General features: G+C 44.4%; 1 protein-coding gene across 1 annotated transcript in view; it reads right to left on the minus strand.

The window, feature by feature from the left end:
• csmd3b (CUB and Sushi multiple domains 3b) overlaps positions 1–22,254 on the minus strand; it is a 425,045-nt gene extending 402,791 nt beyond the window's left edge. The window contains 3 exon segments of the mRNA XM_090209281.1: positions 87–211; positions 2,672–2,759; positions 22,042–22,254. Coding sequence (XP_090065407.1) covers positions 87–211; positions 2,672–2,688 — 142 coding nt within the window. The 5' untranslated portion in view covers positions 2,689–2,759; positions 22,042–22,254.
• Positions 22,255–25,798: the final 3,544 nt, after the last annotated feature.

A 25,798-nucleotide genomic window follows, 5' to 3' on the forward strand; every position in this document is an offset into this window, starting at 1 on the left:
TCTAGTCAAAAGTAGTGCATTAAATAAGGAATAGGGTGCCATTTGGGAGGCAAACATGCAGGCAGTTGCCAGGGACGCTAACTGACCTTTGCAGACGGGGCGGTGGTCACTCCAGGCAGCGAACACCTCGGCCACCCTCTGACAGGTGATGGTCTTGGAGCCCTGCAGCACATGGTCCTCATCACATAGGAACTGGACGGTAGCCCCTATGCTGTTGTTGAGAGAGAGGGAACATACACACACACGCACGCACACACACACACACACACACACACACACACACACACACACACACACACACACACACACACACACACACACACACACACACAGGAGTGTTACCACATGAAAGAAAAACGACTTATATTTCTAAAACTATTTCAGTTTATATTTGACTTTAGACAGTAATAGAAAATACCTTCCCACTAGGCTCATGTGATGTTTGACTATAGTGCTTTTTAACACAACAAAGCCTAAGTACTGTATTTATGTAATAACAGCGTGTTCTTGAACTAGAAAAACCTCATATGTCAATACATCTGCAAACAATCTCATCTTTGATTTTCCGACACTTATAAAAAAATGCCTGTTTTGAGAGACCTTCAATTTGTTTGAAGCTCAAACTCATGGCTTGGGTAAGATCATTCAAAATCCTTCAGATGAAATGCTTGCAGAAACGATTCACCTTGTTCAGATTAACACAAACAAATTGCGACTCACACTGAAAGAGATTGCGTGATGTTATAGAGAAATAAGCCATAAATGAGAGGGTAAAAAGAAAGCGTGGAGCAGCGGTCTAAGGCACTGCATCACAGTGCAAGAGGCGACACTACAGACCCTGGTTTGATTACAGGCTGTATCACAACCGGCCGTGATTGGGACTACCATCACCGTCATTGTAAATAAGAATTTGTTCTTTAACTGACTTGCCTAGTTAAATAAAGGTTACATAAAAAAACAAAAAAATGTTTTTAATATTGGCATCTCTTAGCTCTATTCAAATAGAATACATCATCACAGCTAGACTCATCAGGGTCTGTATTCATTAAGAGTAGTCTCAGAGTAGGAGTGCTGATCTGGGAGCAGGTTCCTCAGGTCCATTCATTAGATTCTATAAGGCTACACTGATCCTAGATTAGATCAGCACTCCTACTGGGAGATGCTTTATGACTACAGGCCCTGAGCTCAATACTGGCCTTATATGTTTTTCACCCATTGAGATGCTGCTGTCAATAATCCACAGTGAAGTGGTGTGTGTGATATTGAATGAACACTTGAAGATGAGAGGCGAGGGAGAGAAGTGATTCACGTTCAGTTTGAGCGATATTAGAGGCTAGTGTCATAATCAGGTTGAACTGTATTACTGGGCTGTGTCACACTCGTGGCACTGCCTTCATACTGATACCTGACTACTTTCCGTCTACAATCCATGTCCAGTGACCTTCAGCTGTCAATAACAGGTGATGGGGCTCTCGGAGAATATAGGATGCAGTTTTTTTCTTTTCTTGTGAAGGACCAATCATCTTTGCTTTTACCTATCTGCCTTGTCTAGGAATATAAATAACTCAGAAATAACATAATATTTGTTTTCCTTTTTGTTGTTCTTTGTAGTTGTGGTGAGGTATACACAACTGCACCATGTACCGTATGTACAGGTAACTGCCAAAGTAATGCAAAGACTTGAGTTAATGAGGAATACAAACTATATTGAAAGCAGGTGCTTCTACACAGGTGGGGTTCCTGAGTTAATTAAGCAATTAACATCCCATCATGCTTAGGGTCAGGTATAAAAATGTTGGGCAGGCCATTATTTTATCTGCAATGGCTATGCCCCCATCCACAGGGTACGGGGTGGTCACTGAATGGTTTGATGAGCATGAAAACGATGTAAACCATATGCCATGTCCGTCTCAGTCACCAGATCTCAACCCAATTGAACACTTATGGGAGTTTCTGGGGTGGCGTCTGAGACAGCGTTTTCCAACACCATAACAAAACCATAAAATGATGGAATATCTTGTGGAAGAATGGTGTAGCATCCCTCCGATAGAGACTTGTAGAATCTATGCCAGGTGCATTGAAGCTGCATTGGCGACTCGTGGTGGCCCAACACCTTATTAAGACACTTTATGTTGGTGTTTCCTTTTGGCTGATACCTGTATAAGCCACCAGGATTTGCAGAAAATCTGGTTGGTGAAGATTTCCTGTTAATTCCCTTCTGATTCCTGGAATCTTCCAAATGGGATTTCTGGGAAACCTGGGGATTTGGGAAAGTTACAGGAATTTTGCAACTGTAGAGGTGGCCTGACACAGCCTGTACAAAACCAGTGTCCTGACACAGCCTGTACAAAACCAGTGCTCAGACACAGCCTGTACCAAACCAGTGTCCTGACACAGCCTTTACAAAACCGGTGCCCTGATACAGCCTGTATAAAACCAGTGTCCTGACACAGCCTGTACAAAACCAGTGTCCTGACAGAGCCTGTACAAAACCAGTGTCCTGACACAGCCTGTACAAAACCAGTGTCCTGCCTCTCCCGGCCCAGTGGGTGGTGCATGTTAGTAGGGGTCCATTCTTCACCCCAACATGACCTACCTAAATTCAGAGCTTCTCCGGGCCCAGTGGGTGCTATGTTAGTAGGGGTCCATTCTTCACCCCAACATGACCTACCTAAAGTCGGAGCCCATCCTTTTGCCGTTCTCTGGCTCCCCCGGGTCGGGACAAGAGTTGGACGCCTGCTTGATGCCCCCCTCATTCACTGGACAGGGGGAGATAAGAGCAGAGCATTATGATATATACAGGAGATCATTCAGAGAGGGCCAGAGAAAGAGGACAAGGGGCTCTATCTCATGCTGGCCCTGTGCCTCTGTTCTTAAACAATAGTCACCACACCAACACTTAGCATGTACATGGTCTTAGGTGAACAGCAAGATGGTGGAGGAGAAGCGACGCTGAGAGGACAGTAGACTTACATGGACCATCTAGATTCTAGAATATGGCACTGGTTTCTCTGGGATATCATGTTAATTATAGCTAAATATTCATGCCCTGCGTCCGTCACATCCCACTGGACACACACTGGTTGAACCAATGTGGAATAGACATTGAATTGACATCTGTGCCTAGTGGGATAATACATTTCAATATTCCAATAAGAATGAAAGGTCATGGTAATTCATATGACTGTAGGGCTGTTTGAAAGGTTAGATGTTTAGATACTGTTGCTCTGCATGGATGAATAAGGTGAACCCTATCCTCTTCACTGACTAGTGACTCTATGCTACTCTCGCTATGTCCCGAGTACATTGGAGCTGGACGTGCTTGTAGGAAATGAGGTAAGAGCAGCATTGACCTTAGCATCCATGGAGTTTCATGTTTTATTAATGTGCTTTCATTTTTCTCCTCTGAGCTTTACGACTGTTGTGGTGGTGGTGGTCACGGGCCTTGTGGGTGACATGAGGATGATTCATTTGGATCACTTTCCATCTGAGGCTGAGAGTGGAGTGTCAGTTTTTATTTTCCCTCTGACTGAACCCTACTCACACCATGGGCCATTAACGTTCTCCACTCACCCTGGTCTGACTAGAGGGAGAGGAAATGAGGGGAGAGGGAGAGGAGAGATATTTTGGTATTTTTTTAGGATCCCCATTAGCTGTTGTGAAAGCAGCAGCTACTCTTCCTGGGGTCCACACAGAACATAGAACATGACATAATACAGAATATTAAAAGAGCAGAGGAGGAGAGAGGAAAAAGAGTGGGAGGAGAGGGAAAGGAGTGGGAGAGAAGTGGGAGAGGGAGAGGAGAGGAGTGGAAGAAGAGAGAGCGAAGAGTTGGAGAGGGAGAGGAGAGGAGTGGGAGAGGAGTGGGAGAGGGAGAGGAGAGGGAGAGGAGTGGGAGAGAAGTGGGAGAGGAGTGGAAGGAGAGAGAAAGATAAGAGTTAGAGAGGGAGAGGAGAGAGTGGGAGAGGAGTGGGAGAGGGAGAGGAGTGGGAGAGTAGTGGGAGAGGAGTGGGAGAGGGAGAGGAGTGGGAGGAGAGTGGGAGTGGGAGAGGTGTGGGAGAGGGAGAGGAGAGTGAGGAGAGTGGGAGGAGAGGGAGGAGAGAGGAAGCGGAGTGGGAGACGTGGGGGAGGGATAGGATTGGGAGGAGAGTGGGAGAGGAGTGGGAGAGGGAGAGGAGTGGGTGAGGGTGAGGGAGAGCAGAGGAATGGGAGAGGGGGAGGAGAGAGGGATTTGAGAGTGAGAGGGAGAGGAGTGGGAGGAGAAAGGGAGAGGAGTTGGAGAGGAGTTGGAGAGGGAGAGGAGTGGGAGGAGAGAGGGAGGGGAGTGGAAGAGGGAAAGAGGGAGGAGTGGAGAAGGAGAGGAGAGGAGTTGTAGAGGGGGAGGAGTGGGAGGAGAGAGGGAGAGGAGTGGGATAGGAGAGGCGAAGGAGAGGAGTGGGGGGGAGAGGGAGAGGAGTGGGAGAGGAGAGAGGGAGAGGGAGAGGAGTGGGAGAGGGTGAGGAGTGAGACAGAGAGAGGAGAGGAATGTGATGAGAGAGGGAGAGGAGCGGGACAGGTAGAGAGGAGAAGGGGGAGGAACAAGGGAGGAGAAGGGAGGAGAGGAGAGAAGAGGGGAGGAGGGGAGAGAAGAGGAGAGAAGAGGGAAGAGATGGAGAGAAGAGGGGAGGAGAGGAGAGATGAGAGAAGAGGGGATAGGAGAGGAGAGAAGAGGGAAGAGGGAAGAAGGAAGAGAGGGAGAGAAGAGGGGAGGAGAGGAGAGATGAGAGAAGAGAGAAGCGGGAAGAGTAGAGAAGAGAGAAGAGGGAGGGAGAGAAGAGAAGAAGGATGAGGGAAGGGAGGGAGAGAAGAGGGGAGGAGAGGAGAGATGAGAGAAGAGGGGAGAGAAGAGAGAAGAGGAGAGAAGAGAGAAGAGAGAAGAGGAGAGAAAAGAGAAGAGAAGAGGGAAGAGGGAGAGAAGAGGGAGAGGAAGAAGCAGGGCTAGTATCTCCACCAAGCTGTCCGACCATGCATCTCAATGTTTTACAGTTGTTTATGACTTTCAGATAGAATGTGCATTTTAATTAAATTAGTTTCGCTGTGATAGACTTTTGTCCTGAGGGGTTGGAAGTAGTTTGTATTCTTTTTGAAGTTCAGGTTAATATTAAAACCGTAGTCAAACTGAATTACCATTTTGTGTTGCTCACTAAGCAACCTCTTCGTAAGATACATGTATACTATCAACACAGTGACATCTCTGTCAATAGAAAACCATGTCCATTCACATCTCCTTCCCAAAATAGCTCTATGCCGTAATGACAAGCACACTCAAGTCTTGCCACACTTAGTTGTCCTAACAGGTCTTCTAGGATGTTCTTCCAGCTGTCCTGTCCTATCTATGTCTATCTGAACAGATGGTGTCCATTACTATTGATGTGTCTATGTGGCATGACATGACCACTCCGCTGAGTGCTGATCCTCCGATCCGCCAGTCCTAGCTCCATCTCTGGGTCTTGTTTATCTGCTGCCTAATGGGGGATGCCAGTACATAGGGTCAGAAAGCAGATAGCTAGCTTGCATAATTCATAATGATGGTGAATTAGATGTGTGATCAGTGGCTGGGTCTACGACACAATGGCATGTGTTCCAGATGGCATTCCACTCCCTATATCAGGCATGTGTTCCAGATGGCATTCCACTCCCTATATCAGGTATGTGTTCCAGATGGCATTCCACTCCCTATATCAGGCATGTGTTCCAGATGGCATTCCACTCCCTATATCAGCCATGTGTTCCAGATGGCATTCCACTCCCTATATCAGGCATGTGTTCCAGGTGTCATTCCACTCCCTATATCAGGCATGTGTTCCAGATGGCATTCCACTCCCTATATCAGGCATGTGTTCCAGATGTCATTCCACTCCCTATATCAGGCATGTGTTCCAGATGGCATTCCACTCCCTATATCAGGCATGTGTTCCAGATGTCATTCCACTCCCTATATCAGGCAAGTGTTCCAGATGGCATCCCACTCCCTATAGCAGGGGTCTCCAACCTTCTCTATCATGAAAGCTACTTTTCAAAATGTAAACAACGAGCTACTCATTTTTTTTCAAGCTTTCAAATAGGCACATTCTTCTCTTCCCCATATCCTTAGCGTACAATATATGTAAAATACTGGTTAATAAACTAATCTAGACAACTCTAAAGGGTTCCCTATAACTGTTTTCTCAGTTTTATTTTTCCTGATTTTAGATATATTTTTTTAACTCTCAAAATAACAATTGTTCACAGATAAAAAACGAAATATGATGTTCTGAGTCCATCTCAAAGCTTAAATCACCTACTTTTTGGTCTGGAAGAAAACTAACACATTTAGATGCTTTAATGTAATTCCCCTTTAATTGCACATCTAGTCCTTTAATTGCTCATCTGGCTCTTTAAACACCTCTGGCCCTTTAATTGCACATCTACCAAAGAGGAATGTGCCAGTCTAGTGATGCTTCTGTACTGGTGCTGCTCATTTTATGGAAAGTTTGCAAATAACAAATAATATAAACATTTACTTACTCATTATATACTTCTGCCAGGTAAGCCTACTTTGCAGTTATTATTTAATTGAGGAGGTTTTGGGGAAATGATTTCTGTCAACCTACATGAGGTTGGTTGGTTATCACATCAACTGGCTACACATGGAGTAACAGACAAACACACCCACCACACAGACAGACAGCAACCTACATGATGGTTATCACATCAACTGGCTACACATGGAGTAACAGACAAACACGCCCACCACACAGAAAGACAGGGACAATATTGCTGGAAATTAATTTGCCGATAGGTTTGGCTTTTTTAAAGCTAATAGTGGCTAACCAGGGGTGGGATGATATCAATGTTGCATTGATTAGATAGTAGCTGGGAACTGAAGGTGTCTGATTCTTGTGAGATTTGTTTATGACATTATACGGTGGAAAACATAAAGAATTGCATTTACTTTCAGAATTGTTTGGCGAACTACTCATATGTGGGCTGCGAGCTACTGGTAGCTCACGATCGACCTGTTGGAGACACCTACCCTATATAGTGCACTACTTTTAACTAGAGCCCTCTGGGCACTGAGTCCTATGCACCTTGGTCAATGGTAGTGCACCACATGGGAAATAGGGTGACATTTGGAATGTACACAATATCCTGACTCTTGATTCCTGATTCCTATATCATTTCTTTTGGGTTTAGTACGAGGAGCACATCATGTTGCGATGAAGACAGGAACCAATAAGGACAGCAGGAGGAACGGAGGGAGCACAAAAGCATTTAATAGAAGAGAGATCCATGGCAATTTAATGTTCAGGGACTGTAATGAAATGGACCCCAAGACCATAAAACAGCCTCAAAACGTCAGCTGGGGAGCAGTTAGAAAATGTGTCTTCAGAAATGCAGTAGGGCTTGTCTTGAAAAATAGTGAAACGGGTCTTATACGACCCATGTTGTTTTCATACATATTGGAAGAGATTTTTCCATTTTTCTTTAAACAAAAAGTGAGGTAGGATGGCAGTGGAGAAAGAAAGAGACAGATTATGTCAAATGGCAACTGACTGGATGATACTGGGGTAAGATAGAGAGAGATTGTATCAGAGGGCAGTAAACTGGGTTGATACTGGGGTAATATAGAGAGAGATTGTATCAGAGGGCAGTAAACTGGGTTGATAGTGGGGTAATATAGAGAGAGATTGTATAGAGGGCAGTAAACTGGGTTGATAGTGGGGTAATATAGAGAGAGATTGTATCAGAGGGCAGTAAACTGGGTTGATAGTGGGGTAATATAGAGAGAGATTGTATCAGAGGGCAGTAAACTGGGTTGATAGTGGGGTAATATAGAGAGAGATTGTATCAGAGGGCAGTAAACTGGGTTGATACTGGGGTAATATAGAGATAGATTATATCAGAGGGCAGTAAACTGGGTTGATACTGGGGTAATATAGAGAGAGATTGTATCAGAGGGCAGTAAACTGGGTTGATACTGGGGTAATATAGAGAGAGATTGTATAGAGGGCAGTAAACTGGGTTGATAGTGGGGTAATATAGAGAGAGATTGTATCAGAGGGCAGTAAACTGGGTTGATAGTGGGGTAATATAGAGAGAGATTGTATCAGAGGGCAGTAAACTGGGTTGATAGTGGGGTAATATAGAGAGAGATTGTATCAGAGGGCAGTAAACTGGGTTGATACTGGGGTAATATAGAGAGAGATTGTATAGAGGGCAGTAAACTGGGTTGATAGTGGGGTAATATAGAGAGAGATTGTATCAGAGGGCAGTAAACTGGGTTGATAGGTGGGTAATATAGAGAGAGATTGTATCAGAGGGCAGTAAACTGGGTTGATAGTGGGGTAATATAGAGAGAGATTGTATCAGAGGGCAGTAAACTGGGTTGATACTGGGGTAATATAGAGAGAGATTGTATCAGAGGGCAGTAAACTGGGTTGATATGTGGTTAATATAGAGAGAGATTGTATCAGAGGGCAGTAAACTGGGTTGATAGTGGGGTAATATAGAGAGAGATTGTATCAGAGGGCAGTAAACTGGGTTGATACTGGGGTAATATAGAGAGAGATTGTATCAGAGGGCAGTAAACTGGGTTGATAGGTGGATAATATAGAGAGAGATTGTATCAGAGGGCAGTAAACTGGGTTGATAGTGGGGTAAAATAGAGAGAGATTGTATCAGAGGGCAGTAAACTGGGTTGATACTGGGGTAATATAGAGAGAGATTGTATCAGAGGGCAGTAAACTGGGTTGATACTGGGGTAAAATAGAGAGAGATTGTATCAGAGGGCAGTAAACTGGGTTGATAGTGGGGTAAGATAGTGAGAGATTGTATAGAGGGCAGTAAAATGGGTTGATAGTGGGGTAAAATAGAGAGAGATTGTATAGAGGGCAGTAAACTGGGTTGATAGTGGGGTAAAATAAAGAGAGATTGTATAGAGGGCAGTAAACTGGGATGATAGTGGGGTAAAATAGTGAGAGATTGTATCAGAGGGGTAAACCAGATTCACCCTTGACATATACAAAACAAAATCAAAAATGGGTGAAAAAATTATGGTAAAATGCAATGAGTCGCACAGAACAAGAATGAAAAAAACAAGTACTTGATAGAATGTCAAGTTCTGGAAATCACTGGAAAACAGTGTTTCCTTGCTCAATGAGTGAATGTGGTTCTACAGGCATTCTTAAATAGAATATGCTAAGAATCAAATCAAATCCAATTTTATTGGTTGCACATACACTACAGTTCAAAAGTTTGTGGCCACTTAGAAATGTCCTTGTTTTTTCAAAGAAAAGCACAATTTTGTCCATTAAAATAACATCAAATTGATCAGAAATACAGTGTAGACATTGTTATTGTTGTAAATGACTATTGTAGCTGGGAACGGCAGATTGTTTATGGAATATCTGCATAGCCGTATAGAGGCCCATTATCAGCAAGTCCAACTGGCAGCTTCATTAAATAGCACCCGTAAAACACCAGTCTCAACGTCAACAGTGAAGAAGCGACTCCGGGATGCTGGCCTTCTAGAGTTTCAGAGTTCCTCTGTCCAGTGTCTGTGTTCTTTTGCCCATTTTAATATTTTTTTATTGGCCAGTCTGAGATATGGCTTTTTCTTTGCAACTCTGTCGCCTATTCACTGTTGATGTTGAGACTGGTGTTTTGCAGGTACTATTTAATGAAGCTGCCAGTTGAGAACTTGACACTCTAATGTACTTGTCCTCTTGCTCAGTTGTGCACCGGGGCCTCCCACTCCTCTTTCTATTCTGGTTAGAGACAGTTTGTGCTGTTCTGCGAAGAGAGTAGTACACAGATGTGTACGAGATCTTCAGTTTCTTGGCAATTTCTCACACGGAATAGCCTTCATTTCTCAGGACAAGGATAGATTGACAAGTTTCAGAAGAAAGTTATTTGTTTCTGGCCATTTTAAGCCTGCAATCGAACCCACAAACGCTGATGCTCCAGATACTCAACTAGTCTAAAGAAGACCAGTTTTATTGCTTCTTTAATCAGAACATCAGTTTTCAGCTGCGTTTTAACATAATTGCAAAACAGTTTTCTAATGATAAATTAGCCTTTTAAAATTAGAAACTTGGATTAGCTAACACAACGTGCCATTGGAACACAGGAGTGATGTTTGCTGATAATGGGCCTCTGTACGCCTATGTAGATATTCCATAAAAAATCTGCCGCTTCCAGCTACAATAGTCATTTACAACATTAACAATGTCTGCACTGTATTTCTGATCAATTTGATGTTATTTTAATCAACAAAAAATTAGCTTTTCTTTAAATAACAAGGACATTTCTACATGACCCCAAACTTTTGAACGGTAGTGTGTATATAAATATTTAGCGGATGTTATTGCATCTGTAGCGAAAAGCAACAATATACTACTCTCTTAGAGATCCAATGTCATATTATTTGTGTTATTTTCCATTGAATTGTTCTTCACATGATTACAGAAGACTTGGCATAAAGGGCGACAGCATGTGTTCTTTTTACATTGGTGTGTAGGCGTATTGGATACATATACAGTCCACTGCTCTTTCCATGACAGACTGAGTCCAGGTGAAAGCTATTATCCCTTGTTAAATCCACTTCAAATCAGTGTAGATGAACGGGAGGAGACAGGTTAAAGATGGATTTTAAGCCTTGAGACAATTGAGACATCGATTGTGTATGTGTGCCATTCAGAGGGTGAATGGGCAAGCCAAAATATTTAAGTGCCTTTGAACTTGGTATGATAGTTGTCACGACTTCCGCCGAAGTTGGTCCCTCTCCTTGTTCGGGCGGTGTTCGGCGGTCGACTTCACCGGTCTTCTAGCCATCGCCGACCCACCTTTCATTTTCCATTTGTTTTGTCTTGGTTTTCTACACACCTGGTTTCATTACCCAATTACATGTTCATGTATTTAACCCTCTGTTTCCCCCATGTTTTTGTGCGTGATTGTTTCTATCATTCGGTACGTTATGGCTGGTTTTCGACGGGTGCTGTTTACACCCGTGCGTAATTGATTACCGTTTATTGTTGGTTTACCTTGTGCCTTTATTTTGAGTAAAGTACGTTGCTCACTCATTCTGCTCTCCTGCGCCTGACCTTATGCACCAGCTACACCCACCTTTTGACAGAATCACGCACACCAACCATATGGAGTCAGCAGGAGCAGACACCCCCGTATTAGGGATCGAGGAGTGCGTCCAGCAGCATGCGGCCATGCTACAACATCTCGGCACTGCCATGGATCGCGTCCGGCAGACTATGGATCGCTGGGAGAGAAGAGGAGTTCCTCCAGCGCCTCCACCAGCAGCACCAAGGGCACCACTACTCACCCCTCCTTCACCCGGTCCCAGTGGGATTCGGCTCGCTCTTCTGAGGGAGTATGATGGGACGGGTGCGGGATGTCAGGGGTCCCTACTCCAGCTGGAGCTCTACCTGGCAACCGTCCACCCGGCTCCTTTGGGCCGTGAGAGCGTGCCCGCCCTTGTCTCCTGTCTCTCAAGGAAAGCGCTGAAGTGGGCCAACGCCATATGGGGGGAAGGAGAAGGGATGACTTATCAATTCTAGGATTTCACCCAGTTTTTGACCACCCGCCCGAGGGTAGAGCGGCGGGTGAACGTCTCCTCCACCTTAGGCAGGGGACGAGGAGCGCACAGGAGTTCACTTTGGACTTTGGGACCCTGGCCGCCAGCGAGGGATGGAACGTCAGGGCCCTGATCGATCACTACCTTTTTAGTTTGCGCGAGAGCGTCCGCAGGGAGTTGGCCTGCAGGGACACCACTCTCACCTTTGACCAGCTGGTGGACCTGTCCATCCGGTTGGATAACCTGCTGGCTACCCGCGGACGTCCAGATCGGGGTCTGTCGATTTCATCCCCCAGCATCACCGCTCCTATGCCCATGCAGCTGGGAGGTGTTGCACTTAGGGCGACCGGAGGAGGGACCGGTCCATGCACCATTTGTGGCCACAGAGGGCACACTGCCGGTCGGTGCTGGGGAGGTTCCTCTGGGAGTTGACGCAGCAGGCAGGGCACTCTCGTGTCACCCCAGGTGAGTCGGCACCAGGCTCACCCAGAGCCCTCTGTTGCACACATGTTGTTGTATATTAATTTTCCTTAGTTTTCCCCGCATTCCCAGCATAAGGCGCTCGTAGATTCAGGCGCAGCTGGGAACTTTATTGACAGATCATTTGCCCATAGTTTAGGGATCCCTATTGTTCCAGTGGATATGCCCTTCCCTGTTCACGCCCTAGATAGTCGACCATTAGGGTCAGGGCTAATTAGGGAGGCCACCACTCCACTGGGCATGGTGACACAGGAGGGTCGCAAGGAGAGAATCAGTCTCTTGATTCTCCTGCGTTTCCCGTGGTGCTGGTCCTACCCCGGTTGGCCTGTCATGACCCCACTATTTCGTGGCAACAGAGGGCTCTCACGGGGTGGTCACGAAAGTGCTCGGGGAGGTGTTTAGGGGTTTCTGTTGGTGCGACTATTGTGGAAAGTCCAGACCAGGTCTTCCACGTGCGCATCCTATCTGAATATGCCGATTTGGCTCTCGCCTTCTGTAAGAAGAAGGTGACACAATTACTACCCCATTGAAGGGGGGATTGTGCGATAAATCTCCTGGTAGACGCAGCACTTCCCAGGAGTCACGTGTATCCCCTGTCACAGGAGGAGATGGCGGCTATGGAAACATATGTCTCCGAATCCCTAGGGCAGGGGTACATTCGGCCCTCCACCTCACCTTCCTACTTGAGTTTATTTTTTGTGAAGAAGAAAGATGGAGGTCTGTGCCCGTGTATTGACTATCGAGGTATTAACCAAATCACTGTGAGGTACAGTCACCCGCTACCTCTCATAGCCAGTGCGATTGAGTCCATGCACTGGGCGCGCTTCTTCACCAAATTGGATCTCAGGAGCGCTTACAACCTGGTGCGTATCCGGGAGGGAGACGAGTGGAAGACGGCTTTCAGTACCACCTCAGGGCACTATGAGTACCTCGTCATGACGTATGGGTTGATGAATGCTCCATCAGTCTTCCAGACCTTTGTAGACAAGATTTTCAGGGACCTACACGGGCAGGGTGTAGTGGTGTATATTGATGACATCCTGATATACTCCGCTACACACGCCGAGCATGTGTCCCTGGTGCGCAGGGTGCTTGGTCGACTGTTGGAACATAACCTGTACGTCAAGGCTGAGAAATGTCTGTTCTTCCAACAGTCCGTCTCCTTCCTAGGGTACCACATTTCCACTTCAGGGGTGGAGATGGAGAGTGACCGCATTTCAGCCATGCGTAATTGGCCGACTCCCACCACGGTAAAGGAGATGCAGCGGTTTCTAGGGTTTCCCAACTACTACCGGAGGTTTATCTGAGGCTTTGGTCAGGTAGTGGTTCCCATTACATCACTGCTGATAGGGGGACCGGTCGTTTGCAGTGGTCAGCTGAGGCGGACAGGGCTTTTGGTCAGCTGAGGGCTCTGTTTACCACGGCTCCCATGCTGGCTCATCCGGATCCCTCTTTGGTGTTCATAGTGGAGGTGGACACGTCCGAGGCTGGGATAGGAGCCGTGCTCTCGGTGTTTTCTAAGTCCTGCCGTCTCCTCCCTTTGCCCGGTCTCCCTACGGCCCTACAGACTGCGGAGGCCCTGTTTACACACGGCTTCTGGCACTATGGGGTGCCTGAGGTCATTGTATCTGATCAAGGTCCCCAGTTCACGTCAAGGGTCTAGAGGGCGTTCATGGAAGGTCTGGGGGTCTCGGTCAGCATTAACTCTGGTTTTCACCCTGAGAGTAATGGGCAGGTGGACAGACTGAACCAGGATGTGGATAGGTTTCTGCGGTCTTACTGCCAGGACTGGCCGGGGAAGTGGGCGGCGTTCGTGCCCTGGGCAGAGATTGCCCAGAACTCACTCCGCCACTCCTCCACTAACCTCACCCCCTTCCAGTGCGTAATGGGGTCCCAGCCGGTTCTGGCACCTTGGCATCAGAGCCAGATTGAGGCTCCTGCGGAGGACGAGAGGAGCGCTGAGGAGACATGGGGCGCCGCCTATGTGCACCTTCAGCGGGCCGTGAGACGCCAGAAAACCAGCGCAGATCACCATCGCAGTGAGGCCCCAGTTTTCGCACCGGGGGACCGGGTCTGGCTCTCGACCCGAAACCTGCCCTTCCGCCTTCCCTGCCGGAAGCTGGGCCCGCAGTTTATGGGGCCATTCAAAGTCCTGAGGAGACTGAATGAGGTTTGTTACAGGTTACAGCTTCCCCCCGATTACCGTATAAACCCCTCGTTCCATGTGTCTCTCCTCAGGCCGGTGGTGGCTGGTCCACTCCAGGAGTCTGAGGTACGGGAGGTTCCTCCGCCTGCTCTGGACATCGAGGGGGCCCCGGCATATGCAGTTCGATCCATAGTGGATTTGAGGCTTCGGGCGAGGGGCCTTCAGTACCTCGTGGAGTGGGAGGGGTACTGTTCGGAGGAGAGATGCTGGGTGCCGGTGGAGGACGTGTTAGACCCGTCGATGCTGCGGGAGTTCCACCGTCTCCATCCAGATCGGCCTGCGCCTGGCCCTCTGGGTCGCTGGAGCCATGCGTCAAGGGGGGGGGGGGTGGTTTTCTACACACCTGGTTTCATTACCCATGTTCATGTATTTCACCCTCTGTTTCCCCCATGTTTTTGTGCGTGATTGTTTCTATGTCCATTCGGTACGTTATGGCTGGTTTTTCGACGGGTGCTGTTTACACCCGTGCGTAATTGATTACCGTTTATTGTTGGTCAAGTGTATGTTAACCTTGTGCCTTTATTTTGAATAAAGTACGTTGCTCACTCATTCTGCTCTCCTGCGCCTGACTTCATGCACCAGCTACACCCACCTTTTGACAATAGTTGGTGCCAGGCACACCGGTTTGTGTCAAGAACTGTAACGTTGCTGGATTTTTCACACTCAACAGTTTCCTGAGTATATCAAGAACGGTCCACCACCCAAAGGAGATTCAGCCAACTTGACACAACATGGGCCAGTATCCCTGTGGATCGCTTTCGACACATTGAAGATTCCATGCCACGAAGAATTGAGGCTGTTCTGAGGGAAAAAGGGGGAGGTGCAACTCAATATTAGAAAGGTGTTCCTAATGTAGGTAATTACATGTGTATACCGTAGGCCTATATATCGTTGATTCCTTTGAACATTGGATATATCTGTCAGGTGCCATTTGGCCTGGTATAGGCTATAAAGTGTGATGCTCAAAGTGTGGACAAGGGTGTAAATGACTAATGGACCAAGTAACAACTTTGCGAATGGTTGATGATGTATGTGTTTATTAACCAGGACAAGACAATAAAAAAGGATGTAATTTATATGCATTTCCACTAGAAATGTTTAGAAGTTACTTCTTAATTTTTACTGTGACTACTGTTCTACCTTTTAAGAGTATGCAACCTCTTAAAGATGACAGATGGAAACTTTGCACTGGTGCAAAAAAACTCAGTCAATCACACCAAAAAGTGTCTCATGTACACTATGTAATCCTGTACAGAGTAGAATAGACCAGACATAACTGGGTCTTTCACTGTGTCTCACTTTGACAGTGCTTTAAGAGAGCACCCAGCGTCTAGTTCAGATATTTACTATGGTCAGACTTCTGAGTAAATGTCCCTTATCTAAAATGGTGGCGACCATAAAAACAAATCAGAATGAAGCAAACCTGCTGATGTGTAAAACAATCAAAACAAATAGATTCATGATGATTGGAGAACATTTTAGGAACTACAGACACAAACATAGTTTGTGAGAGGAGGATATGCTGACACTGCTGTCTCCCTCCAGCCCAGAGAAATGCTGGAGCGAAGCTCAAACTACTTCCTGAAAGTAGTAGTCAGTGTCAGCCAAGGGAAAAATTTAATAAAAGCACCAGACAACACATTTGTCTTTTTTACCCCAAGTCTAAGAAACATCTGTATGTAAAAAATAACAACAGTGAGAAACAGTTACCCTTTGGGGGCGGTAGGTAGCCTAGTGGTTAGAGCGTTGGGCCAGTAACCGAAAGGTTGCTAGTTTGAATCCTCGAGCTGACAAGGTACAAATCTGTTGTTCTGCCCCTGAACAAGGCAGTTAACCCACTAGGCCATCATTGTAAATAAGAATTTGTTCTTAACTGACTTGCCTAGTTAAATAAAGGTAAAAACGCAAAATAATAAAATAGATGGGGATTACAATGCCTAAAAGGGTGAATCTGGGATTCTGAAACAAAGCAATCACCCTGCCACTTATTCTGGAAATTCAGTAATGTAAAATTTAAAAAAATGATATGTATGGAGCCCAGATTGCCCTTTTAAAAATGGAAGAATTGTAGAGCACACAAGAGCAGGATCATCTATCTATGGTAATGTCTTAACATTATGTCTGTCTATCACCGTTATCTTTCAATGTCTATCAGTGTTATCTTTCACTGTCTATCAATGTTATCTTTCAATATCTATCAATGTTATCTTTCAATATCTATCAATGTAATCTTACAATGTTTATCAATGTTATCTTTCAATGTCATCGTTCAATGTCTATCAATGTTATCTATCCATGTTATCTTTCAATGTCTATCAATGTTATCTTTCAATGTTATTTATCAATGTTATCTTTCAATGTCTATCAGTGTTATCTTTCACTGTCTATCAATGTTATCTTTCAATATCTATCACCGTTATCTTTCAATGTCTATCAGTGTTATCTTTCACTGTCTATCAATGTTATCTTTCAATATCTATCAATGTTATCTTTCAATATCTATCAATGTAATCTTACAATGTTTATCAATGTTATCTTTCAATGTCATCTTTCAATGTCTATCAATGTTATCTATCCATGTTATCTTTCAATGTCTATCAATGTTATCTTTCAATGTCTATCAATGTTATTTATCAATGTTATCTTTCAATGTCTATCAATGTTATCTTTCAATGTCTAACAATGTTATCTTTCAATGTCTATCAATGTTATCTTTCAAAATCTATCAATGTTATCTATCAATGTTATCTTTCAATGTCTAACAATGTTATCTTTCAATATCTATCAATGTTATCTATCAATGTTATCTATCAATGTTATCTTTCAATGTCATCTTTCAATATCTATCAATGTTATCTATCAATGTTATCTTTCAATGTCTATCAATGTTATCTTTCAATATCTATCAATGTTATCTATCAATGTTATCTTTCAATGTCTAACAATGTTATCTTTCAATATCTATCAATGTTATCTATCAATGTTATCTTTCAATGTCTAACAATGTTATCTTTCAATATCTATCAATGTTATCTATCAATGTTATCTTTCAATGTCTAACAATGTTATCTTTCAATGTCTATCAATGTTATCTATCAATGTTATCTTTCAATGTCTAACAATGTTATCTTTCAATATCTATCAATGCTACTTTTCTCCTACGATTTCATCACAACAGGGTCAAAAGAAAACAGTGATAATTAAGAAATGTCAGGAGAATAGTTCCTGGGTTTCTCCTGTGATGGATGAGGCATATGGCACAAGAAAAACAGAGGGAGAGACAGATTTTCTCCTTGATGGGTCAACCAACTGTCATTACGGTTCCATCACAGCCTAAACATGTTGGCTTCAGTGGATACAGAGGGACATTCAGGACTGTTCTACCCTGGCTGCATCCCAAATGGCACCCTACTCCCTATGTAGTGCACTACTTACGGTCCCAGGTCAAATGTAGTGCACTATATAGGAAATTATGTACCATTTGGGGCGCAACCCTTCTCTTTATAAGCTTCAATGTTGGGACGCCAGCTTCCTGCTTCCACCATCCATCACACTGGAAAGTGGTTCGAAAACGACAGGCGTCAACACATGAAATTTGAGGTCATTTCGGCGAACTCCATCGAGTCCCTTCACCACCGGAGCAGTTTGTCTGCTATGTTTAGAGACGTTGCCTCTTATTTCGACAGAGTCCAGTGAAGTGTGAAACCCAAGGGGGTTTGAGCCTTAGCACCACACTTAGTCAGGCTGCCAATGCACGCACACACACACACACACACACACACACACACACACACACACACACACACACACACACACACACACACACACACGCACGCACACACACAACCACCTCACCTGTTCCACATTCCCACCCAGTCTCTGTCCTGTCACACGTTTCACTGTGCAATCATTTTATAATTATCAGGCAGACTTCAGAAACTGTGTACAACATGAACAAACCATGCAGAAAGGCTCCCTACGGATCCAGTTCTGATCACACTGCCTGGTTTGTTGATGACTTGATTTGGAGTGAGTGGGAGTCCTTCTCCTGCAATTCACTTGATTTTCTAGTTATTCCAGAGTACTTCTAGGAAGCCCTATATACTGCAGTATTTACAGGAAGTCCTGCAACTTGGTGGCATGCCACAGTTGGGCCATTGTGATGATGCTAACTGGGTATACATGTCAGAACACTTCAGTCCATAGGTTGGTACAGGATGTTAATACACCACAGTCTTTATTTTGCCTGTATACTTACTCCGTTTATAATATTGATGTAAATGAAAGATAAGTAGCATCGGAGAACTGTGTTTTATTCTTTGGGGCTTTTTCAGTGTTGTCATATTTGTATAAATGCATAAATACAGCAGTCTCTGTGAATACATTTAAATGGTTGTTCATGCTCTCTTGACGTTCTGGGACACTAATGCGGATTTAATAACATGCAATATGGCACAGCTCACAAAACGCACACAAACATACAAACTAACATGCAGCGCTGACATGCACACATGCCCGAAGAGAACAGCGAGGACTACAAACATGCCCGAAGAGAACAGCGAGGACTACAAACATGCCCGAAGAGAACAGCGAGGACTACAAACATGCCCGAAGAGAACAGCGAGGACTACAAACATGCCCGAAGAGAACTACGAGGACTACAAACATGCCCGAAGAGAACAGCGAGGACTACAAACATACCCGAAGAGAACAGCGAGGACTACAAACATGCCCGAAGAGAACAGCAAGGACTACAAACATGCCCGAAGAGAACAGCGAGGACTACAAACATGCCCGAAGAGAACAGCGAGGACAGTGAGGACTACGCAAATCCTGGTGGAGGTTTTCTTACTATTCCATACAATATTGCTAGGCCAATTTTGCGCCGCCCTATGGGACTTCCGGTCACGGCCGGGTTGTGACACAGCCTGGTATCAAACCCGGGTCTGTATTGACACCTCAAGCACTGCGATGCAGTGCCTTAAAGCGCAGCGCCACTCGGGAGGCCCCACATTTGACTTTTTAAATATATTTTGAATATGCAAAGATCCATCTTCCTGACATAAGACAACTCGATCTACCTATGAATCATAACTACCTTACACACCTGATTACAAGTCAACTATGTCGTCTTTCGCCACTCTGCACACTATTAGTTTATCAAGTCGACAAAAACGAATCAGTCCACTTGTGAAGAGCCTTTGTTCAGTGTAGATGGACAATCAGTAACATAAAACACGTGGACAACGTTCATCGTATGGACGACAATGTAAAGCACACAGACTCAGCTAATTGTTTTTCAGATAAATACAATGCTTCATGAGCATACATTGAAACATTCGTTAATGCATTCACGAATCGTAAAATGGATGTATCTTAGCTAACGTTGAAATGCTCTTGAGCATGCCAAGTTCGTCACGACAGTTAACCATTCCCCGTGTCTTGCCAGTCAAATCAGGAGTGTCATTGACTAGATATGTGTCGTTATCTGAGTCTTAAAAAAACGGCACACGTCAATGACATGCACTTTATTCCAGAGGATTCCACCAATTTCAGATGCTTCCCAGGTCAGGTTTTTTTTCTTCCCATTGTCGGGAGTTTGCGCCTCGATTCGATAATAAGGGAAATTGCATCGACTACCCACTTTATATTACACAGGCTACACCTTGGAACAGGCTTTAAAGGCTTTAAGTGATATCGACTCACACACGTGCACAATAGGATCCGAGCTCACAGTCTATTATTCACCAGGACGCTATGAACAGTCATTTATCATTAGTCCTTCTATCCACACCATCAGATAATATGATGTGGCTCCAGCATTTCTGCTGATCTCTGTCGCCTCTGACACACACATGACTTGATAGCATCACAGGTGAGCTATGGGTTTGTTGTGAGGTCAGTAACGTTAACGTAGCGATATACGGTGCTAAAATACAGCTTCCATTATACTGTGACACAGATGGTGCAACCTAGAATGCTACTGAGAAGGGTACCTATTGTGTTATACAGTCCTCATAACACAGAGAATGTCCTCACAACACAGAGAATGTCCTCATAACACAGAGAATGTCCTCGCAACACAGATAACGTCCTCATAACACAGAGAATGTCCTCGCAACACAGAGAATGTCCTCATAACACAGAGACTGTCCTCGGAACACAGTGAATGTCCTCGCAACACAGAGAATGTCCTCGCAACACAGAGAATGTCCTCGCAACACAGAGAATGTCCTCGCAACACAGAGAATGTCCTCGCAACACAGAGAATGTCCTCATAACTCAGAGAATGTCCTCGCAACACAGAGAATGTCCTCGCAACAGAGAATGTCCTCATAACACAGAGAATGTCCTCTCAACACAGAGAACGTGCTCACAACACAGAGAATGTCCTCACAACACAGAGAATGTCCTCGCAACACAGAGAATGTCCTCATAACTAAGAGAATGTCCTCATAACTCAGTTGACACAATAATGGATATTCACAGAGTTATACAAAATCAAAGCTTGCTTTGATTGGTTGTGAACATTTCTCTAAATTCAGCCTAAGGGTCAGCAAATAAAAATTAGGAACAGTTGCTTCACCTGGCTAGTCCTCCATAGTGCCCTGCTAAATCAATTAGAATGTGTGTTATTGCATGTGGAATATCTTCTTGAAAGCATGAAGCCAATAATTTGGATTTTGGATAGAGGTGTAACTCCAGAATTGCACACCAACTCAGTGGTCTTGTGGTTCATGCCTACCCAAATTCCTCTCTTCTTGGAACTCAGCATTAATGATATGGATTAGGGATAAGGCCCTGCGATAGACTAGCGTCCTGTCCAGGGGGTGTGCTTCTACATCAAGCTGCCTCACACTACAGAAACAGGAGATTTTCAAGCATCCTTTCCAGGGGGTGTAGTTGTACATCAAGCTGCCTCACACTACAGAAACAGGAGATAGACTAGCGTCCTGTCCAGGGGGTGTACTTCTTCATCAAGCTGACTCACACTACATAAATAGAAGATAGACTAGTGTCCTGTCCAGGGGGTGTACTTCTACATCAAGCTGCCTCACACTACAGAAACAGGAGATTTTCAAGCATCCTATCCAGGGGGTGTAGTTGTACATCAAGCTGCCTCACACTACAGAAACAGGAGATAGACTAGCGTCCTGTCCAGGGGGTGTACTTCTACATCAAGCTGACTCACACTACATAAACAGGAGATAGACAAGGGTCCTGTCCAGGGGGTGTACTTCTTCATCAAGCTGACTCACACTACATAAACAGGAGATAGACAAGTGTCCTGTCCAGGGGGTGTACTTCTTCATCAAGCTGACTCACACTACATAAATAGGAGATAGACAAGGGTCCTGTCCAGGGGGTGTACTTCTACATCAAGCTGCCTCACGCTACATAAACAGGAGATAGACAAGTGTCCTGTCCAGAGGGTGTACTTCTACATCAACCTGCCTCATGTAACTGGCTCGGACAAGGCTACCTTTACCCTCCAGGACTGCACAGTGCACATTTGCCATAATCTACATTTTCATTCAGCACAAGACCATTGGTTATTGATTCAAGGCATGATGGATGGGTTGGGGGACTTATCATGCATTCAACATCATCAGGTTACGATGTCCAAACAAAGCAATCACAAAATTACTGAAAACATGAAACACATCAACAAACAAACACTTACAAGCACGCACAGGAAAACAGAAATCACAGATTTACCATAACAGAGTAACAAAGGTAGACTCACAGATAGAAAACTTGTTGCTGTTGTCTTTGCCTGGGAATAATTTTACTCCTCTAGATTTAAAGTCTACGGACCTTTTCACTAGTTAAAGGGAAAACAAAAACAGGAAATCAGGTGAAACAGGTTCCAAATAAACTGATCAGCATTGAAAACCAAGAAACCCATCCTCCAAGCTCATGGAGAAGAGCACAACTCATAGCAGCAGCAGGTAACAACAGTCAAAGTATCTTAGCAACAGAAAAAAAAGAGAGATAAAAGAGGCAAGAACAAAAGAAGAGGAGAAGAAAGATATTATTATTATATAAGTAGCGTACAGGGCTTCTGTTCATTTGTCAACCTTGAAATGATTTTTTTTTTGGGGGGGGGGGGGGGGGGGGGTTGCAGGACAGCAGACCAGAATGTAGAACAGCCGATATGGATCAGCCTTTAGCCACAATCCCCAGAGGAGTCTTCAGGGCAGGGGCGGCTGTCAAGGTTTTTTTCAGCAACAGAATGGCCGATTTGTTATGCCGCAGAATGGCACGCTGGGACATGACAGTGCAGGCGTTACCTCTCACACACGCACACACACACACACATGCCCACACATACGTACATACACGCACCCACACAGAAACAAACGCACGGACGCACACACTCACATCCTGAGCAATAGGAGGATCTTCAGGTGTTGTGCTAACATCAGATGTTCATCACTATTTCATGTAAATTTAGCCCCAATATCTTTGTTGAACAGAAGCCCTGTGAAGATTGACAAGCTTAATAATAATAATAATAATATTAATAATAATAATAGTAATAATACTGTGATCATTCAACATGTCTGTAAAAACATAAATCATGATAAATGTTTTATTTTCTGTTTTCCAAAAAGAAACATTTAAAAAAAACATCTGTTGTCAGAACATATTTAATGCTTTTGTTCAGAAAGTGATCATAGATTCACTGTCAGATATAAGATGGGATAATGGAGGATTATATTGGGGTTTGGAAAAAAGCAAGTGGCATTGTGTGAGACTGTGGAGTTGCTCTCTCTCTCTCTCTCTCTCTCTCTCCCTTCTCACTCTCTCTTTTCTAATTTGTGTATTTGAGGACAACCCTCACAGCCTTACAAAGAGCACATTTAACACAGAAGGGTACACTCACACATTGACATTGAATTCACTGATTCAGCCTTTCCTTTTAAAAAAATATGACAATATGCAAATAGGGCTTCGTCAATGTTAACACATTGCTCAAAATTTGAAGGTTGGGTTGAAACTCATCAGGCTGTGTTTCGGGGTTAGGGTTAGGGGTTAGGGTTAGGGGTTAGGGGTTAGGGTTAGGGGTTAGGGTTAGGGGTTAGGGGTTAGGGTTAGGGGTTAGGGTTAGACCTTCAGTTCAGGATTAACTGAATGACAGAGAATCAGTACAGTGGAGATGGATAAGGTAGAACATGTTTGCCCACTCTTACACGAGGAAAGATTCCTGTAAACCATGGCATCAAAATCAACATCTCAAACTTTCAGACATCAAAGGTTGTGCAGTTAGGATGATGAGCAGACCAACTCATTATGAAAGAGGGTAGTTAGGATGATGAGCAGAACAACTCATTATGAAAGAGCGTAGTTAGGATGATGAGCAGACCAACTCATTATGAAAGAGGGTAGTTAGGATGATGAGCAGACCAACTCATTATGAAAGAGCGTAGCTAGGATGATGAGCAGACCAACTCGTAATGAAAGAGCGTAGTTAGGATGATGAGCAGACCAACTCATTATGAAAGAGGGTAGTTAGGATGATGAGCAGACCAACTCATTATGAAAGAGCGTAGTTAGGATGATGTGCGGACCAACTCATTATGAAAGAGGGTAGTTAGGATGATGAGCAGACCAACTCATTATGAAAGAGGGTAGTTAGGATGATGAGCAGACCAACTCATTATGAAAGAGCGTAGCTAGGATGATGAGCGGACCAACTCATTATGAAAGAGGGTAGTTAGGAGGATGAGCAGACCAACTCATTTTCAAAGAGGGTAGTTAGGATGATGAGCAGACCAACTCATTATGAAAGAGCGTAGTTAGGATGATGACCAGACCAACTCGTAATGAAAGAGCGTAGTTAGGATGATGAGCAGACCAACTCATTATGCAAGAGCGTAGTTAGGATGATGAGCAGACCAACTCATTATGCAAGAGCGTAGTTAGGATGATCAGCAGACCAACTCATTATGAAAGAGTGTAGTTAGGATGATGAGCAGACCAACTCGTAATGAAAGAGCGTAGTTAGGATGATGAGCAGACCAACTCATTATGAAAGAGCGTAGTTAGGATGATGAGCAGACCAACTCATTATGAAAGAGGGTAGTTAGGATGATGAGCAGACCAACTTATTATGAAAGAGGGTAGTTAGGATGATGAGCAGACCAACTCGTAATGAAAGAGCGTAGTTAGGATGATGAGCAGACCAACTCATTATGAAAGAGGGTAGTTAGGATGATGAGCAGACCAACTCATTATGAAAGAGCGTAGTTAGGATGATGAGCGGACCAACTCATTATGAAAGAGGGTAGTTAGGATGATGAGCAGACCAACTCGTAATGAAAGAGCGTAGTTAGGATGATGAGCAGACCAACTCATTATGAAAGAGGGTAGTTAGGATGATGAGCAGACCAACTCATTATGAAAGAGCGTAGTTAGGATGATGAGCGGACCAACTCATTATGAAAGAGTGTAGTTAGGATGATGAGCAGGCCAACTCATTACGAAAGAGTGTAGTTAGGATGATGAGCAGACCAACTCATTATGAAAGAGGGTAGTTAGGATGATGAGCAGACCAACTCATTATGAAAGAGGGTAGTTAGGATGATGAGCAGACCAACTCATTATGAAAGAGCGTAGCTAGGATTATGAGCAGACCAACTCATTATGAAAAAGTGTAGTTAGGATGATGAGCAGACCAACTCATTATGAAAGAGCGTAGTTAGGATGATGAGCAGACCAACTCATTATGAAAGAGGGTAGTTAGGATGATGAGCAGACCAACTCATTATCAAAGAGGGTAGTTAAGATGATGAGCAGACCAACTCATTATGAAAGAGCGTAGTTAGGATGATGAGCAGACCAACTCGTAATGAAAGAGCGTAGTTAGGATGATGAGCAGACCAACTCATTATGAAATAGCGTAGTTAGGATGATGAGCAGACCAACTCATTATGCAAGAGCGTAGTTAGGATGATGAGCAGACCAACTCATTATGCAAGAGCGTAGTTAGGATGATGAGCAGACCAACTCATTATGAAAGAGTGTAGTTAGGATGATGAGCAGACCAACTCGTAATGAAAGAGCGTAGTTAGGATGATGAGCAGACCAACTCGTAATGAAAGAGCGTAGTTAGGATGATGAGCAGCCCAACTCATTATGAAAGAGGGTAGTTAGGATGATGAGCAGACCAACTCATTATGCAAGAGCGTAGTTAGGATGATGAGCAGACCAACTCATTATGCAAGAGCATAGTTAGGATGATGAGCAGACCAACTCGTAATGAAAGAGCGTAGTTAGGATGATGAGCGGACCAACTCATTATGAAAGAGTGTAGTTAGGATGATGAGCAGACCAACTCATTATGAAAGAGCGTAGTTAGGATGATGAGCAGGCCAACTCATCATGAAAGAGGGTAGTTAGGATGATGAGCAGACCAACTCATAATGAAAAAGCGTAGTTAGGATGATGAGCGTACCAACTCATTATGAAAGAGTGTAGTTAGGATGATGAGCAGGCCA

This window comes from Oncorhynchus mykiss, chromosome 18 (assembly GCF_057628025.1).
Source record: "Oncorhynchus mykiss isolate SJ-2025 chromosome 18, ASM5762802v1, whole genome shotgun sequence".
Lineage (NCBI taxonomy): Eukaryota > Metazoa > Chordata > Actinopteri > Salmoniformes > Salmonidae > Oncorhynchus > Oncorhynchus mykiss.